Genomic DNA, 20,349 nt, shown 5'->3' on the forward strand with positions numbered 1-20,349 from the left:
CTATTCATATTCTAACCTGATAATCTTAAAAAAGCCTGCAGCACTAACAGTGCTATAGACCACGTTTTAATTTGTCTTCTTAATTTGCTTTCAAAAATATTTTTTATGCTAAATTGTTTATTTCAAACAGTACATTTGTATTTCTGAGCAGAAAATCATTATATCAAATAAAGCTCTTAACGACCAAAAACAGAAACTCAGTTGCTCCATTTTATTTTCTTCTCAATGACAAGAATCACACCAAAAATACAAAAAACACTTTTCTTTTTTAACTTTCAGTATGAAGTGCTTCAAAACACACACACACACACACACACACTGGGAACTGTTTTGACAAAAGCTCTTAAAAAATGTCTATGATGGAAAAGAAGCAGGGTTTCTCTGCAGGACAGTGTACCTCTGATCACCTGTGAAATATTACGTGTCATTTCATGTCAAACGTTGTGATTTAAACACATGAAGCAAACAGGAAGCCTCTGCCCTTGGGCTGCACTACTCACCTCTACTGTATCAACACCAGCTGGGAAACAGAAAGGCCCTTTTCTACTACAGCCTATCACCAGCTACTATACATTTGTGACGCTCTTCAATTAAAACAGTGATTTCTTTTTTTTTTCTTCCTTTTTTTTGCTGCATCAAGAGGTCTTCTTCTTGGTTGCTGCAAAAAGTCTGTGGTAATGTGGGAGCGGGTACGCTCCAGGTCAGGAGCCTCTCACAGTCAGATCAGGCCTGTGATGCTAGCCTCTCAATGATTCTCCTGTAGTCCTCCACAACATCCTGGTAACTCTTCTCCAGCTCCTCGTGCTGTGTCTGAGTGTCCATCTGACTCATGTGGGACACCAGCTCCTCTGGCCGTAGGCACTTCCTCATCTTCGCCAGCTCCCTCTGATTCTTCTGCACAAAATAAATGACATAAATCAGTGGCTGAGGCCGCATGCATACAAATTCTTCTGATTTCAAATTTTGGCTCAAACGCCTTCCTGTGTCTTCAGCACATGTTGGATAAACTCCTAAAGAAGGCTCTCTTGTCTTTCCAGCATAGTAGTTGCAGTTTTTTTGTCTTGTTTTTGATTAACCACAAACTCTGTATAGAGGAAGAGTTCAAAGCTGCTGTCTGGCATAGAGAAGAAAGACTGCAGCCAAAAAGTCATCAGTTTAAAATGTTTACTTAGCATAATTTTTCTTTTAATTGGTTTATGAAAAGATTTGAGGGTTTTTTAACCCTCCAATACCAAAAAAGACTTAAACTTCAATGCACTGGAGTCTTTTTATATGAAAAACTGATTAAATATCAGAAAAATAATCTCCATTAAAGTCTTTGTATATGCTACTCTCTCATCTTTGGAGCAATCTCTTTATTCGGTCTTTATTGTGTAACACACATTCTTCTTTCAATGGCTTTAACATCATGGTTTTGACTGCATGGCTCGTTATTGGAAAGTTAGAGAATGAGTTACTCTCTAATAAAGGGTTCTTAGTGTACAGTAATCCATCAAACAGTGTCTGAAATCCTCCTCATGACAGAAGACGACGGCAGAAGTTTACAGTCGTTAAATAGCTCAAAATGTGAACAATGGAGATCCATCCATCCATTTTCTCATGATTATGTGGGTCCGAGTTGTGGGGGCTTTACCAATTTCTGTCCTTCATCTACCCAGGGGCTGCCTACAGGTAAAATACACCTGAACCATCTCACCTAGAAGAGGTCCTGCTTCTAGGTGAGATGGTTCTGCTGCAGGTTTACCTGATTGATTCAAAACCTGTGAAGCATAGACTAGAGTCTTTACTCCAGGGGTCTGGTCCTTTTTTTTGTCTCTACTCTCTGAACTGTCCTGTCTAACAAAGGAAAACAATGTTCAAAAGAAAATTAAAAACAAAAAAACATCTTAAATGCTAAGTAGCTTTTTAAGTTTAAAGATCTCTGTTACACATACTATACAACACAGAAATATACTTTAGGTTATTTTATACCTCTAGAGAATTAATAACCAGTGATTATCATTTATATGTCTTGACACCTGAAAAAGAAGTGAAATTGATCGCTGCTATTTCTGGACATGGGTGGTTAGATTAGATAATGAACATGCGACAGACACGTTGCAAACGCAGCATCAAACATAATAAATCAGACCACACACACGATGCCTTCCCCATCTCCAAACTCCAATTTAGTAATTTATTTTATTTCTGTATTTATTGGTAAATGGACTGGTTCTTATATATACCGCTTTTCTACTTGACTTTATACAACATGTGTCGTTCACATGTTCACACACACCTTAATAAAAGCACTTTTTTCTATGTCTAAGTGCTTTCTAGCTAACATTATACACACAGTCTGATTCCTGATGAAGGCATCAGGAGGAATTCTCTTCCCTTTGGCACGAAGACTAGAGCAGCAACACCCAACCTTCTAATAAGAAGATGACCTGCTTTCAGTCACCCTTGGGCAAAGGGTACACAGTGTTTGGGGATCTGTGTTATCAGCACACCTGTTAAAGGCTACAGTTTTTGTTTATCACACCGTAACGTCGTGTTGAAAAATGTTATTGTGCATTTTCTCTTACATTGTTCAGTCTAATCGGCTGTGTGAAAAGCCTGCACACACGTGCATGCACACACAGTCGCTGGGGAATTGGCGGTAAGAGCAGAAATGCAAAATCCCCCTTCACGTTCACAGAGCAGCTCTGCCATTCAGCTAACTACATGCAAAATCTCCTCAGGGAAGGAAAATCTGGCTCTGCATCTGGCCACCAGATCCTTCGTTGCCACTCTCCCAAGGAATTCCTCCTTCCCACTTCGCCGCATAGGTCTTTTCCATGTCACATTCTGCCTTTTTTGAGACATGCGGTTGCCCTGATGACAGCAAAGTCTCTAATGGATAGTATGCAAAGCCTCAGCGAGCAGATCGGACATAAAATATCACAAACCAAACAGGATGCAGGGAGTTATTCTGGTGCATAGACACAGCATTTCCCACTGACAAGAATCAAGACGCAGAATAACGGACATTTTCGATACTCTGTTCACTCAGTCTCTCAACCCCCCCTCCAAAAAAAAAAAGTCCATCAAGAAACCATTTGATAAGAATCAAATGAAAAGGAGTGAATTCTGAATAGTAGCAGCTTTCTGACAAAGTGCTTTAAACACACTTTCATGAAAATTATTTCCCTCAAAGAAATGCAAATCCCGACTAATGACATGTGCCTGAATAGCAAAAAGCTCCAGCGGCAGCAAAACCACAGACGCCTGGTGCGCCCTATTGTGGCTGTAACAATGCGGCACTAGTATTCTATCAATTTTCACAGGACTGAAGATCAATTTTTCTGCTGTTTTAAAAGGTAACATAATAAACAGTGACAATACGGGGCTGTAAGCTGATCAAGTGTGTGCAGTACACGGGCCACTTTTCTTCCTACACTGAATAGCTATAATGTTATGCTAACAAAAGGTGGAAGACTGCACACTGGATTCCTGTTTGACAGCAGCAGAGACAAGTTGACATTCAGATTTATTCGAATGCACCGAGGAATCACTTTGAATGTCACTTTGCAGGCACTTTTTTGGACCCGCTCCACACTGACATGTAAAGTACACCACGGCGAAGCTGTGAAAATTAAAACCTCACCCTGTAGGGTCCGAACAGCCTCTTCTTCACCTCTAAGCGGTACTCTCTCGCTTTGTCTTCATCGCTCATGTCTGTCGCTCTGAGGCGTAGGATTTCATAAACTCGCCTGGCATGTTTCTGCAGACAATAAAAAACAAGATAATTATTTTCATTTAATTACTTTCAAAATAAATCATTACGCCTCAACAGGAGTCAAACACACTTCCCAGCTGAATGGCTACAGGAAGTCCTAAGCAGTTACGGGCAGGTTGTAAAAGAAAAAAACTGAAAAAACAAAAAACAAAAATATGATATGATATGCAGCAGCATCAAAGAACAGAGAACTGAGTAGCATTTAGAGCAAAGGAACAAAATGAGTTGCTACTATGCTATATACTATACTAGTATAGGCAGTATTTATATATTTTTGGGAGGTAATTTCTCAGTTCGTAAATAAAGCGTGCAAACTGATTTGCTAACATTTGCTACCGCGCACATATTTAACAGCGGAAAAGAAAAAAAGCATATCTCAGTTTTTGTATTTGATACTGAAATGAACTGCCCGCGTCTGTGTTTGGAGCACTATTCAATATATTGAATATTTATCTGATACTGGACTGTGGCGCAGCCGCTTTTAAGCTCCTCCCTCTTTTTAACGCAACTGTCTTCGGATTTGCTTCCACTGGCAAATAGAAGGTTTGTGCATGTGTCTGAGGCTGCTGTGTTCCCACACAGATCTGAGAGTAGAGAAAACCCCCAGAAACGGAGCATTTAGTGCAGTCTGAAGTGATGACTTGTACAACGCTGACCACATTATTTTAATATTTTTCCCATCCATTATTGTAACAGTGCATATATGCCAGGAAACAGAGAATAGCAGGACTAAGGCACTAAACTCTGTGCTTTCAGAGACTTTTCCACACACCTCTGGTAACAACAAATAAAATCTTTTTGGATCTCTGCTCTAAAAAAAGTAATAAACATAACAAAGGTCATCAAACCTTTTCTTCCTCACTAATAAAACTCAATTTTGCAAACCTATCACAGCTGCACCCTCATACGGCACCTTGTTAATTTTCAGCTTGTCTTGCGCCTCTTTGATCATGTCAGCTGAGAAGCCGAGGTGCAGCTTGTCTACAGCGAAGGATGGCAGGCCCTGACAAAGCTTCACCAGCACGTAGTCTCTCAGCTTCACATAGTTCTCAGAGGGGTCTTCAGCTGTGAACAGACAAAAACCACAATAAGACTCAAATGAGCTGATGGTGTTAATCTCAGGATTTTTCAACACCCCTGACACAGATGGCCTGGTTCAATCCCAGTGTGTTAAGATAGAGGAGGAGTGAAAGAAACAACAATATACTTCACACCTTGGAACTTTTCAAAGTAGAAATATGGCAAAAAATACTCCTCAAAACCAGAGGAACTGTTAGCAGGAACCCTTCTTCCTATTCACTGCTAAACTTTAAAGTTCTGTCTTGAATAGGTTTTCATTCTGAAAAGAAAAGGCTGGGATGCCTCTTTAGTATTCACCCTCCATCTCCATGCAAAGCATCTATTTCGATCCAACTAGTTTCAATAGAGCACATTCTGGTATACGAGCCAGCCCTCCAAATTAACTCACCGTCTGGATCCACCAACTGCAGAGAAAAATCGTTTAAACTGTTCGTGGGTGACGCCTGGATCTTAGATTAAATGTTTATCCCACCTTCTTCAACATAGTAATTGCGTTTTAAGGGGGGGGGGGGGATAAATAAATAAAAATAAGTAAGATGCTCACCTGTGATGTCTTGCACTTTGGGCAAGCTGCAATAAAATCTGTGTACTGCCTCCAGAAGCTGAGCTCCGTGACCTTCTCCTTGGAACGGAGGCAGGATCAGCATTTGGCTGTTTAGTTAAAGGTCAGACACAGACACAAATATAAATGCCAAAAAAAGGAAAAGAAAAAAGAAAACAAGAAGAAAACAGGTTTCTTCAGAATTTGTTGTTTTTCTCAGCAGGAGCAGATTCGCTTTGATTGAAAGCAGAAAATAATACACGGATCCATCAATGCAACAAATCAAATCAAATCAAAAGCTTATCTATAAAGTTGTTTTCAGATACAAATCACCCTGGTTTGGTACTGAAACAAAATCTGGTTGAATAGTTGGCTATATAAGCCAGTAATTTGGGCTCTTTGGGAAGAGGATAAAGAAATGTATAATTTTCCACTCCTTTCTCGTACAAAAGAATGGGAAGGCACGTGCTGCCCCGGCAATTACCTTACACGTGGTCGGGTTTTGTCTGGGTATACGTAGTAATTATAAACTGTCATGTAGCCAACAGTTGCGTAGAGAGTCTCCCCATCTTTATTGTACTTTTCAAATCTGCAGATAAAACACAAAGGAAAACAGGTCAATTACAGGCACACTCCCATGCAGTGTCCATTTTAGCCTCTCTGTTCCCGTGCCCACCCCTGACCCCCCTGACATCAGCACGTTGGAGCAGCCAGCGCCGCGATTGGTACACCTGCTGCAACCTGAATACATTATGCACTTAATTGGAGTACTGCAACTTAGAGGAAGAGAAGAGGTTGGAGGACGGACTGAGCTCCTCAAACTCACTTCAGCCCATTTTCTCCATTGTAACCATTAATAGGTGCCAGGGTAAAGAAAACACTGGCAGAGGCTCTTTTTACTGTTAAGACATTGTTCAGTATTTCAAAAGACAACAGTATTCAATTCAGCTCTTGCCCCTGAAAAATCTGAAAAGGCCTTCTGGCACAAAGGAAGCTCTTGCCTGATCAACAATTCTCCTACTGGGGGGAAATATAATCAAACTGGCATGGTAATTGGTCACAAGCGCCTCAAAGGGGGGCTTTGTTTTTCAATGACACAATAAAAGCTGCGGGCTAGAGCTCTGTGTGCGTGCGTGTGTGTGCGGGGGGTTGATGTCAATTAAGGAGGGCACTCACACAAGAAAGAAGTCCCAACGATCGTCGTCTGCGTCAATGAAACTGGCAGTCTCTATGAACCACATGAGGAAGGTCTGCAAGCGCTCGTGGTACTCCCGGAATCCCGGGCAGGTAACGTCAGCCTGTGGGGGCGAATGCAGCGAAAATAAGAGGGTTTAAATCTCATCTGCATCGCTGTGATGCAAAACTATCCGCCAGATGAAAAAGCAAGCTGATTTTAAAACCTAAAAGGCTTTGCGGGTTTGCTTTGATGACTTTTTTGGTCCCCCACCTTATGAATCTGGTACGTGAGTTCTCCTGCCTCCTCGCTGTGGACCGTGTACGTGTGAAGCAGGGTGCCGAAGGGCTTGAAATTGGCCTCCTTCTCCAGCAGTGAGATGAAGTCATCGGTGTTGCAGGTGAACCCAGCAGGAATGATTTCCCGAATTTTCCCCTCGACGTCATCAGCCTGGAGAAAGAAAAAAAAAACCCAAAAACAATAAAACACAAGGTGAACCCATTTAGCGATTCAACACCTAATCTCGCCTATCTCTGCATCTTTCCCGTATTTATACATATATGTATATATTGGCGCTAAACCAGAGTGGTGTCGTTTATGTAGCTGAATACTCATAAAACTTCAGGAAAAAGTTGACGTCTACAAACACGTCGAGGGTTTCGAGTTTGATCCTAGGGGACTTTTCCGAGTGGTAATTTTTGCCGCTGAAAAAGAGTGCAATATATCCCGCAAACTCCAACCGGGAGCATACGTGTTTGGCGCCAATGAAAAGAAAACCATTAGGCAATTAAAACTGTCAGCTGAGCAGAGACCACAGCAGCACCCTCCTCCCTCCCGCCCCTCCACGATGAAAAGCCCACTTAAATCAGTACATTTACTACTTATGTTAAACCATGAATATGTGATGAAGTTGCCACAATAAACGCATTTCTGCTTCTCACTGGGAAATAAAATCTTATGAATTGATCTCAACTTAACAAACCTTTGGGCATCCATAATAGAGGCCTCTCCTCTAATCCTGCCAAGTGAACCCAATCAAATGAATTTGCCCCTGCGTTTTCAAAGAGCCTCCGAGACAAAGAGGTCCTACCCTTGGACTTTTTACTCAGTGCAACGTGTGGTTAGTTCAGCTGTAATGTTTGCATTGTATCCATTTCCACAAGGATTGACATGAGAACACTTTGCTAAGCAGCCCTTTCACACCATTTACATGTGTGATGGGCATTATTTCAGCACAGAGACCCTTGCTGCTCAGCATTGAAAACTGGGAAATGAAGAAGGTCTGAGCAAAATGCACTACAAAAGGCTAATACAACATACTGCTAATTCCCCCCTTTCAGACATCAGCTAATATCTAACTGGAAGTAATGCACCTGCAGCTGAATGCCTCTTAGCCATTGTAATTGTTCGGCCACATTTCTAGGGAACAAGGACCACACTTAAAAGGCCATGGACAAACAAGTCTCTTTGTGCTGGCCACTCTCTTACATACTAGACACTAAATTGCACAGCCTTCCAGAATAGATGCTTTAGTTTGGCATGAATATAACTTAATAATGTTCCTTTAGAACACTTTGTTAATGTCTTTGATTTCTAACAAGAAGCACAAAGGGAGCACAAACCACCTAATTTGTTGTGTCGGCATTATTCCATCTCTTTAATCCAATCCTGAGGCCGTGCCACGCTGAACATTTGCAGTCATTTTTCTGTTTACAGTCAAAGTGTTACACATTAACGTGGATTATGAGGCTAATATAAAACTATTAGAGGTATTCAGCAATTTCCTATAGTTACCAGCATGCGTGGAATAAACATCTGGTACTACATTTGTTTTTCTTCTGGGAAAAGTCCAGCAGTATGGCGGGTGGGGGGGGGGGGGGGGGGGTTGGACTGATTTAAAGGGGAGAAAGGTGAGTTTTGATCAGTCTTGTATCAGCGTGGCAGCTGCATCAACTCCATCTCAGCCTCCCCTCGTTTCTCACCAGCTGCACCGCACCCCGACCGTCCACACGCACTCAGAGACAAACACTCTTCAGATGCAGCCTGAACTCTGCTGCTCCCCTCGCACTCTGCCTCTACACCAGCTGCACTCAAACCCTTAACAAGGTGAACACTCAGGGGTCAACACCAAGTAGAGGCACACACACTGCCATCACATTTCACGTCTGAATATCGGCTTTAAAAAACAGGTAATGGCTGTCTTTTACCTTTAAAAAACGTAAATTGGTTGCCTTTTTTGGGGGGGTGGGGGATTTGCCTGAGATGAAAGAAATCATGTCTGTATATTCCATATGAGGTTATTTATAATTTCACCGCATGCACAGACACACCAAACTAAGTTATACCAGCACTTCCACTACCACCAGTTGAAGGCCACATTGTCCAGTAGCGAAGCCCCCCTGCTGCTTGCAGACAAGACAGATGTCCCCCAGTTGAATCATTTGACCTCAGTAGGGGCCCTTGCTAATTCTGGTATTCATTTTGCATGTTTGACAGCGTGAGGAAATATTCAAAGCTGTCAGTGGCCTTTTGTGAAGTCTCAGAGGAAGAAGAGAACCCAGGACAAGCATTTCGCTTTACTGTCCGCTTTTGTCCAAATACTGGCCGTTCATATGTAAATAACTCTGACTGGCAATTAAAAAAAAAAAAAGGGGGGGAAAAAAGAAAAAGAAATGGCAGGAAACTTTACATACCAAGCAGACGAGAGTTAAAATTAACTATAAAGTCATCAGCAGCCGTCGTTAGATAAAACAAGCATCTCCTTTTTTGATACGTTTACACACATTCGGCCTCAAGGAGCTCAACTGTCAATAACTCGAGCAATAATTCACTCCTACAAATACGTGTACGATACATCCAACCGGGTCACATTACTCCCCCTGCTGATTCCATTACAGAAAGCTCTAAAAATCAATGCCTCGTGTTGGACCCCCGCTTATACAACCATTCTCTTCAGAGGGAGGAGTGGGATTAGCGCAGACACACAGGGGACCGTGGTGTGATGAGATTTAGTCTAACAAAACAGGAGATCTCTAACTGGAATAATGTCACACTCTCCCCTCCGGGAGAGGCTGCGAGGACCCTCCGTTAAAGCGCCTTAGGTTTATCTGCTTCCCTTAAAGTGTAATCGATCGCACAATTAGGGAGGAAACGCCTCAGGGAAGCTGCCTCGTGTTGGTCTATGAAAATTACAGCCTGATTTGTTAAAAAGTTCAGATTAATAAGGACATCTTTTGTGCCATACTTTGATATGTTGAGCTGTTTTTTTGATATGTTTTGACAAATAAAATAAAATCCTGTTCCATTTACGCTTTACCCGTCACCTGCTGTTAGTTCAAAACACACAAATTATACGTGACACGGGGTATCGAATCTAACATTCGCAAAACTACTGTCAAAAATACAATACACGTCTCCCCCCCTTCTCAGATTAACAGAAATGCGTCGTAGGCGCTTCAGATCTTTTACACAGTTTTCTACTGTTTACCAAAGTGGATTCAGAGAGGAGCTGAGTTGACTTGTTTGTTTACAGAGGAAATTTAAGACTCTTTTAAGACTCTTGTAAGACAGCTTTAAATTTAAGACCATGTGTGATGGAAGCAGGCATCACAAATTAAACTAGAATCTAAATACAGTAAGGTGAAATCAAAGTTAACTTCGAGACGAAGTTTCAGTTTCAGCTATTTGTTTTTGCTATTTCAAAAAACGATAAACTTGTATGAATAAACTGCGAATGTGTATCCTTTTCATAAATTGAACTGAAAGAATCAGTTTGAATTTGATGACGTCATCTAGTTTTGTTCAAATAAAAATACAGTTGTTGTTCGACACGATGTCCCTGTTTTTCCGTGTGTCACACACACACACCTTCGCCCCAGAGTGCGGTTTACTTGGTACACATTTCCAAACATTGTTTTTAACCACAAAGAATAATCGCTATTCTCAAATCACTTGTCACTAAACTAGAATTTTTTTCCATTTCTATAAACTAAAGGGCAGGTTGGCTAGCAACACCTTCCTCTTTATCAGAGTTTCCATCAGTGGACTGCAAGCCTAGCTGGTCATAAAGTGACTAGGGCTGCCACAAACGATTATTTTGATAGTCGACTAGTCACCGATTATTTTTGCCATTAGTCGACTAATCAGATCATCATCCATTGGACGTACAGCTTATTGCACCAGCAGCATCTGCTCTTATATAACTATCATTAGCTTACAGCTTTAAGTGTTTAAGGTCTGTGCTAACTAAAAATAAAGACAAGATGGTAGTTTATTAAATTTTAATGAAATCTGCAGATTGTTTCGGTGAAGTTTAATAAACTCCTTGCTATCTAAAATATAACAGGACACCGGAGTAAATTCTCGAGCATCTTACACTTCTGATAATCAGCTGTCTGCTTGACGTTTATTCAGCTGTGTGAAAACTATAACTTTAATCTCAGCCAAACCGATTTACTCAGGAACAAATAAAATACTACAAAAAGCCAAACAATAACATTTTCAAGTTATCTAAGTGACTTATATATCATGTTTAACCTGAGTAGCGAAAGACGGCGGTGGGTTTGAAAACGATTTGCCGGGAGTCCGGTGTTCTCACGGCTCTAGTGAGCCTTGCCCCCGGCTAGCTATCAAGCTAGCGGGTAACAGACATCTCCGAAAACGTCGGAGCGCTTTTGAAAATATGTGGTGTCTTGATAAACTGAGCAGATATTTGAGGTTTACACAGCTACATTCCCGCCTGAAAATATGTTAAACGTTTATTTTGTGACCCAGAAAGAATAATAAGAGTAATATTAAAACTAACTAGCTGCCGCCATTATTGGAAACTGAGCTGGGCTGCGCTATGAATTCTGGGACACAGCTTCTTCTTCTTCGGGGTTTAACGGCAGCTGGTTCCTTGTACATGCAGTGCTGCCATCTTCTGTTTCAGTCCGTTATTACACTCTTAAATCCTACCACTTATTATTCCTGCGGCTTTTGTGATCTTACAAAGCTTCAAACGACGCATTGACTATTAAATCAGTCGTCGACGATTCTGATAGTCGACGTAATCGTGACTAGTCGACTAATCGTGGCAGCCCTAAAAGTGACCCAGTGAAAGCCTAACGCACAGAGGCTTTTTCTTTTATTTCTTTTTACATTTTTTTTGCATAAAATGTAACTAATGCATCTTATCAGGTAACTGTTACTGTTAAGGGACAGATCAAACTGTCCTTTCAAGCTGTAAGCAGTTTTGTACCACACCCACCCAACATGCTAAAGCGTGATTACCGCCTTAGCGTGTTCACATCCACCCAAACGAACCGGACCGATTCAAACGGTATACAGTGTTAATTTTAACAGCAAACTTTGATTTTGTTTTAGTCAAATTTTAGTCACCTAAGCTGTTCTACTTTTAGTCTCGATTTAGATGAGTGGAAGATTATAGCGGACTAAATCAACAACAATTGAGCCACATGGTTTATGAAGATTCTTATTGTAGGTGACATCAAATGCAAAACATTTCCATATGTCTACTCTCCTCCTCCCGGGTGTTGACATTGTGTCGTGCTTCCATGAAACAGGGAGCATGGGAGGTAGCAGTACCCACCCTGTTTGTGTGGGGGAAATCAAATGTGCACATCAAACCTTACTGCACAAGATTACTTCTACTCAAAGTGTTTTTGTTGAGCGATTGTGTATACAGTTTACAAAAAGGAAAAAGAATGGAAACACAAAAACTGGTTACATTGAATAGAGAGCAGAACTTCTCACGTTAGAGCATAGGCAAAAGAAAAGTTAACAAAACACCACAACCCAGAAGGGGTGATTGATACTAACAAGACCTTTCATTACAAACCACACAGAAGTTAGCTGCAACATCACTGAGCTTCACATTCCCATTAACACAGACACACATCAGACCTCTACGGAATAAGCAAATCTGTTAGTCAGCAGGAACATCCTTAAATTGAAGGTTAGAGAAGTTTGACAGAAAAAGACCCCAGATTTTATCATATGTGCCCTTTTGGTTCTGGATGGAGCAGTGGATCTTTTCAAGACTGAGACACGACATAAGATCAGCAAGCCACTGAACATGGATGGGCGGGGCAGTGGCCTTCCACCTCATCAAAATGGCACACCTAGCCAGGAGGGAACCAAAGGACAGCACCCGACATTGTGCGCCGGCAATATACTTATCATCCTCACCCACTGTACCAAAGAGAGCAAGTAGGGGGTTGAGAGCCAGTTTCAGGCCAGTAGCCTTGTTCAAAGTTTAGAAAACGGATAAGATTGGCAAGATTACTTCTGATTGGATCAATTCCAAACTTGTCCTGCCTTTCCACACAATTCAATTAGTTGTGATTGGACCTCGTCTCTCCTGAACATTTCCACCTTGCTTTTAATTCAGTGACAAAATTGTGTGTGTGTGTGTGTGTGTGTGTGTGTGTGTGTGTGTGTGTGTGTGTGTGTGTGTGTGTGTGTGTGTGTGTGTGAGAGAGAGAGAAAGACATTTATCACCTCCACACTAGACTTTCATTAGCTCAGTCGGCTTGTTTGTACACTTGAGCTGGATTAAGCTGAACATAGCGTTTGGTACCCCCCCCAAAGTTTTGGATCAGTACACTGAGCTGACTTGATTTGGACATTAAAAACATCTCTGGCTAATTGTTACTATATGTTGTGGCATGTTTGTTTACAGTGCTGTGTATTACATCGGTATGACTGGACTCCACTCACACAGTTGTACCAGACAAGCATATTCTTACGCAGACACAGGGTAACACGAGTTTCTCACTGATTATCTACCACCTGATGAATGAAATTCAAACTTTTAGCAGCTGGTATTTAGCATGTAAAAACTTTGTAACAAAAAAAATAAATAAATAAAGCAAGACTGTGTTGATGCAGGCGTCATGACTCAACAACACTTACACAATAAATGACTAAGTGAAAAATCCACTCTCGGGCTAGACTGTGTTTTACATAATTATTAAAAGCACAATAGAGCAGTTTTTGGAAAGAAAAACACTACTTTTCAGCAGGAGGCAAAGTTTTGTCATCTTTTCTTCATATTCAAGTATTATTTTTATGTTTATGTCTATACTGGCGGCCTCTGATTGTGATAAACAGTGAGCAGAACATGGGTATCTATCGTCACAACAAAGAGGCTGATGCAAGTACCGGTATGATAAAAGAACGGCATAAAGAAATGACTTACCTCCACACAGTCGAACGTCTCTGTGACTTTTGAGGTATATTTCACTTTGAAGAGGGTACTCAGGTTCCCCGCGGCGTAGAAGAGCTGAATCTGAAGACCTTTGTAGCCAAAAGCAACCTCACTGCACAGAAAGTGACTGAAATTACTAAAAATCCAAACAAGATTACAAAAAGTCGGGCAGTGATTTGTAAAAAGGACTGCTTTGTGTAATGTTCAGAGGGACAATAACAAACATCTGATTATTCCCATTACATAAAAACAAATATACACCTGGAGTTTATAATAAATGCTTATCACAGGTCACTTATTTCGCTGTGCTGCATTGTTTCTTTCATCGTTATATCACTGGCAGTTTATGACAAAATAGATTCATCATTATGCAACTGTGATTAAGGTTTACTAGCAATTACGCTTGCCGAAATAATTAATGCCCCAATTACAGAGTTCCCTTTGAGCTGATTGCAGCAAGTGCAAAAATAACCAATCCTAGTTTTGACTAATTTGGAAATGCAATTTAGAAACGTTAACGACGTGCTACTGTAAGTCTATGCGCCGACACAGGTGTCACTGCCAATAATGCAGTGTTGCTCCGGTTCAGTGCCTCTTTTGTGCATCACATTACAGTAATTTCGCAGCCCTACAATAACATGCAAGACCAATTATCATTTATGTTCGCACATTATGTTCCTTTCTGTGAATCCGACACTGGAAACATCACTGTGTGCTGTCCATCAGGAAGAATCACATAAAAAGATCACGTATATTATTTTTAAAACTTTCTGTCAGTGACGCAACAGCAAAGTTTTCTGCTAGTCATTAATAAAATCAGTTAACTGACTAAAACTAGGGGGAGTGGGGATGTGTTACCTTAAAATGCAAGTAAAAATCCTTAATCAAACCACTGGTGTGGGCAGTTTAAATGTGGAGTAACTCATGCACTCCAGGGCCACTTATCAGACCGAATCACACTTTATAAACCCTGACAGGGGCAAAGAAAATCCTGGACACCGTTCTCATAGTGCAAGGCTCAGGACCTTTACTATTACAACTGTATGGAGACACATTTGAGTCTTATAATGAAGATGCCAGAGGCTTTAAAATAAATTAGCCTATCAACATTACTAATAGGTGAAAATGATTCAAATCTTTAGCTATGTGACGACTCTGCAGTGGGCCATTTATGATTAATTGGTACTTCATTTTTGCATTGTCATAACATTTAACATCACTAATAGCATGCTTTGTTGCATTTCTGAAATGACTGAACTATTTATCATTCTTATTATCAACAAAGGAGAACCACTGTGACGTGGATGTATATACAGGCTGACTTTGAATTGGCATGTCCATGAAAATACGCAGGGCCCTCTGAGTCCTGCTGTGTTTTTGCAAATTAATCATCATAAAAGTAGCCCACTTTGATATTGATTAATACATACAGCATGTAAGACTGGATGTCTGGTAAAGTTTACTGCCACTTTTATGGCTCAGTCTTTTAAAGTATATATGGAAAGAGGTATATTTTAGTGCAGCATGTTAAGTCTGATGCTCCGAAACTTATCACCATCTGTGAAATGCCTTAGTCCAATAGCATCTCCTGAGCTGCTGTCAAACTAGCAGCAGTAGTGAAGTTGTAGATCAGATCCATTTCTTCTGCAACAGAACCACTCGCACAACCATGAACAAGCAGATGGATGGATCCAGTTCTTAACACTGGCTTTGCTCTGCTGTACTTCTGAAACTGTTCCCTTTCCTGAATTTTGGATCTAGACAGTCATGATGTAGACACTGATCCTAATGTTTAGCAGGGTTATAAACTTGCAACTTTGTTATCTGGTGTTTTGCTGCCTCTCTGCAACAATGTCCTGGATTCAGACCCACTACTGGTTGAGGCCTGTCTGTGTGGATTTTGTGCATTCTCCCTCTGCTTGCACAGGTTTCCTCAGGCACACCAGCTTCTTCCATAAGTGCTGGGTTAACTAGCAAATAAAAAAATGCCCATTGGTGTGAATACAAGCTTTAATTGTTTTCTGTCTCTATGCTTTGTGATTGATTGGTGGCTTGTCCCAGACGAACAATGTCTCTCAACTACCACGAGCTGTGATTTGCTTTAGGCCACCACTGTGTTTGCTTCCAGTCAGACTAAGAGACAAGCATGCGATATCACTCTTGTAAAAATATTTACTTTGAAAAATGGTTAAATGGCAAAGTTATTATGACTTCTAGAAGCAAAGTGTGTCAGTTTTAAATAAACTGGGATAAAGTTTTAGTAGATCTAATCTCGCCGCAGCTTGCAGAGCTTTGAACAAATCAATTCTCGGGAGGCAGCCAGTTTACACTGCTCAAAAAATATTATAGGACCACTTAATCACAGTATAACACAAACTCTGTTAAACTTCGGGGAGACTGATCTGTCCAGTTATGAAGCAGAAATGATTGTGACTCCATTTCAGCTAAATCAGTGCAAGCTGAAGGGACTGGAGAGGCAACAAGAAGACAACCCCCAAAAAGGGAAATGGTTTTCCAGGTGGTGGCCACAAAACCGCCACTCTTTTCTAAGCCAACCTGTTCGATTTATCTCTAGTTTTGCTTTTTCCTGGTGTCCTTGTCACTACTGGTAGCATGAGATGGTACCGGCATTCCATTCATGTTGCAGAAGCAGTTCAACTTCACCAGGATGGCACCTCCATGCATAAGTGGAGGAGACAGGCTGCTACAAGAGCAGAGCTGGTACGGGCTGTAGAAGAGACTGTTATCTGCTCCTTTGCATGCAGCAGAACAAAGTGTCAGAATCTGGGACGGTGACAAGACGTCCTAACGTTCTTTGGTAGGACCTGTGCTCACAGTCCAGCGCTGCGCAGCATTAGCAAGAGAACACCAGAAATCACTGATCATATGTAGCACAGTATCTGAATTTTGGACTCCCTAAAAAAACTTGTATCATCATCAGCTTCAGAACTCCAGCATCATGCTTATTATACATCTAAAAATTTGCTGATTTCTTGCAGACTCTGTGTCAGAGATCAACCAGCCACCATTCAGCTCAAACAGCAGTAAACAGTTACAAGCCATTATATCACCAATAACTTCTGTGAAAGAATTACTTGTTCAAAAGATGTTGAAGGTGAGTTTAATTTGGGTGCTGTTATTAAATGAACTTGTTGTCCTAAAATAATCCATAATTTCCTCCTCATAATGCTGCATTTGCAAGATTAATCTCCGAATTCATGCCACTTATAATTATTGCTTAAATCACAAAATGTAAACAGACAGTAACCACTACCAGTCAGCTCATGTATTGACTGTTTACTGCGTCTTAATTAAAGATTCATGAATATGTTTTCTTAAGGAGGCCAATTACTGTTAATGTCTTCAATACATCTTTATAAAGTCAACACAGGAACCCAAAAGGAACGCTAGACTTTATAGCCAAAGAAAGACAAGCTAAGGGAAATGTATAGTGAAAAACTACATTTATAGTCACACTGCTACAAGTATTGAGCCCTGTAGTTTTATTTTACTAAACTGTAAACTGACATAACACCTGAGTGATAAGAGGGCCTGAGAGCTGGATTTGAACAGACTTAGTAACTACCATTAAGGTGTCTGTCTAATTTTGTTTTTATGCATAGAAAAAACTGCATTTTTTTAAACATGATAACATTATGTTTGTATCATTATAAATACTCACTCGTCTCCAAAGACTTGGTGGCTGTACTCTGGGTGGAATGTGGTGCTGTCGTCGTCAACATCCTCTGGAAAGCGAACTGAGTGAAGGGGAAAAAACATGTTCAATTAAAGTGTGAAATTAGGAAAACGTACCACAAAATGTTGGAAATGTATACACGCATTTATTCATTAACACAACATGGGAAATGAAGAAAAAACAAAACCTACCCAGCTTCAAGGATATAGCTTCATTGGTGTCACACTTGTACTCAGCCAGTTTCTTTTCCATGGTGTTTACATCTGGGGCAACACAGAGGAAACAAAGTATGTTAAAAAATTGTTCCATTTCACCCTGAGAATAGAGTCTGAATCCATTTTGATAATTAAATGAACAATTAATGCTTTTTTCAAAAGGTTAGTAAACCAAATGCTTTTTGTTTGTTTTTTTCTACTGCCGTGCCGAAGAGTTGATTGGTCGGTTTCTGGCTGTAGTATTTTATTTCTATCCCACAGTTGACTCAAGCCATAAGTGCCTCTGGTATGAAAACTTATTTATACTCATGCAGCACTGGCTATTACTAAATGGTAAACTACTACAAATACACGAAAATTGTGATATATTTTATAGTTATTTTGGGGGGATTTTCCCCCCAAAGGCACATCAAAGAATATTTTCACATTTTTAGATGAAGGAACTGGGCTGCTCCCTTTAGGTGTTACTACAGCTGATCATCTGACCATCTGACTCCACCTCATCACATCACACCAACTCTGTCACACAAATCCACTGCATGTCCTCCTCCAGTACATCCATCAGTCTACTTTGAAGTCTTCCTCTTTATCTCCTTGCCAGGCAGCTCCATCTTCAACATCCTTTGTCCAATGTATCTACTATCCCGCCTCTGCACATGTCCAAACCATCTCAGCCTCTCCAACTTCCTCCTGCCACAATCACCCCAAACACTCATCTCCACCTCTCTCGTACAATCTCTTCCTTCACGGAGTTCATCGCAAGTATTTAAACATCCACCTTCATGACCTCCACTCCTTCCAATCCATCTAACTCTTATTCACGTACACACACACGTATTCTGATTTGCTTCCACTGACTTTCATTCCTCTTTTCTCCACAGAACACCTCCAGCCTCTCCTCCACCTGCTCCCTACTCTCACTACGGATCATAATGTCATCTGCAAACATCATAGTCAGCAGGGACTTCTGCCTGTCCTAATTTCTCAACCTGTGGGTCACTACTGCAAACAGAGTTTGCTCAGTTTATCAAGAGGGAAATAAAAAGTGACAGGTTTTAGCTCCTCGCCACTTTACACAAGGGCCACTGATGTGTAATAATGTAGTAAATTTAAATTTCATTATTACTTTTGCAGTTACAATAATGTCTAGTCGGCAGAATGAGGCTGGCCATTAGAGAGCCACTGCTCCAGCTTATGACTGATGATGTGAACAACCTCACCTGCCACCAAGAACCCTATTGTTGCAAACATCAACAGCTCTTTTAAACTCTGCCTCAAGCCCGACTTATACCTAACTGGACTATAGCTGTGCAACCCATGGACAAACAGATTTACCACGATGTAAAACTGTAGATCCTGTGCTCTGACCGGATGAGCTACTAGTGTGGTCCTATCAAATAAGCATGCCAGCCTCTTAGTTCAAAATATGTGTCAAGATGTTACATAAAGGCACGCAAACAGAATATAAACACCTGGTCAGCTACTCCACGTTACATAAAACGGTCTAAACTAACATTACATGGGCATCATCCCTCTATTCAAAGCCTATATTCAACCTGAAATCAAAGCCTTACAGAAGCACACAAGCATACAAACATTATCAGCTTGATAACGGGGTGCTAACGTTAGCAAACAGGCCAGCTGCTGCCTCCGAAATCTAACGTTGTGTTTTCGAAGACATCGCAAGCTGGTTTACAACTCCAGCGAGCTTAAAGCAGCACTGAAGTCCACCTGACAGTGAACAGCATTAAAACAAAGACAGGGAAACCCAACCTTAAAACGCTTAGCGACCTTACCCGCCATTTCTGCACACTGTGTTGTACGTAGCAGTGTTGTCCCAAAAGACCCGCGGAATTAGGAGGACTTCCGGGTCCGCGTGTTTCCGTGACAACAGGATGTGGATTTTTTTTAATTAATTTATTTTTTTAGTAAAGTGTAAAAGAAATTAAAGCATTTAAAGTTTTTCTTTCACAAAATATCAACAATGTATTATAAGTTATTACAAGATTTAAAACAGAATATCTAAAAACAGGATTAAACTAAAAGTTAAAAAAGTGAAGATTACGTCGTACGCCAAATAAAAAACAAAACACTGAACTGAGATACGTTCATCGTTTCATCAACGTGATTATCTGTTTTTTCTTTTTTTCTTAAAGGAACACTTTTCCGTTTTTTAGCTATTAACATGCTACACCGTATTGTAATTTCTCATAGCCCTTTTTTTCATAAACACTTGATGAACTTGATCAGCGAGTGTGTCCATCCCTATAAAAAATAGAACTTTTGGCATTTTGCTGGACTGGAGCATTCATGTGTGTGTTAACTCACTTCCCAGGAGTGGACATTCTATTAAATTCAAACCAATTTCAGGCTTTGCAATGCTCAGGAAAACTGCAGAAAACCCAAGAGTTCCATCTCAGACTGTACAGGACTCAGATAGTATGTAAAATGTTAAACATAAGATATTTGGCCATAATGCACAGCACCCCATTTGGCTAAAACTAAACACACATGATATACACATATTTACCTTTACCAGAAAATTATTGCTTATGTAGCTGTTTCTACAAGCTATTGTATAATGGGGGTATTCTTTTCTTTTTCACATGATTGTACCTTAGAAAAATGCAGGAGAAATACAAATGATAAGTAGTTATGCCACATATCTTTAA

The 20,349-nt window shown here is 40.6% G+C and overlaps 1 protein-coding gene across 1 annotated transcript; it reads right to left on the minus strand.

Annotated features, from left to right (window-relative positions):
• Positions 1–617: 617 nt before the first annotated feature.
• On the minus strand, positions 618–19,583 carry hat1 (histone acetyltransferase 1). Its single transcript, XM_040028112.1, has 11 exons — positions 19,474–19,583; positions 17,654–17,725; positions 17,448–17,523; positions 13,757–13,877; positions 6,829–7,005; positions 6,558–6,679; positions 5,866–5,970; positions 5,385–5,491; positions 4,674–4,825; positions 3,629–3,745; positions 618–894 (listed from the first exon to the last, which is right to left on the minus strand). Exons 1-11 carry the CDS (start codon positions 19,478–19,480, stop codon positions 724–726), a joined length of 1,227 nt encoding a protein of 408 aa, XP_039884046.1. The 5' UTR covers positions 19,481–19,583; the 3' UTR covers positions 618–723.
• Positions 19,584–20,349: the final 766 nt, after the last annotated feature.

This window comes from Simochromis diagramma, unplaced genomic scaffold, assembly GCF_900408965.1.
Source record: "Simochromis diagramma unplaced genomic scaffold, fSimDia1.1 OVJJ01000343.1, whole genome shotgun sequence".
Lineage (NCBI taxonomy): Eukaryota > Metazoa > Chordata > Actinopteri > Cichliformes > Cichlidae > Simochromis > Simochromis diagramma.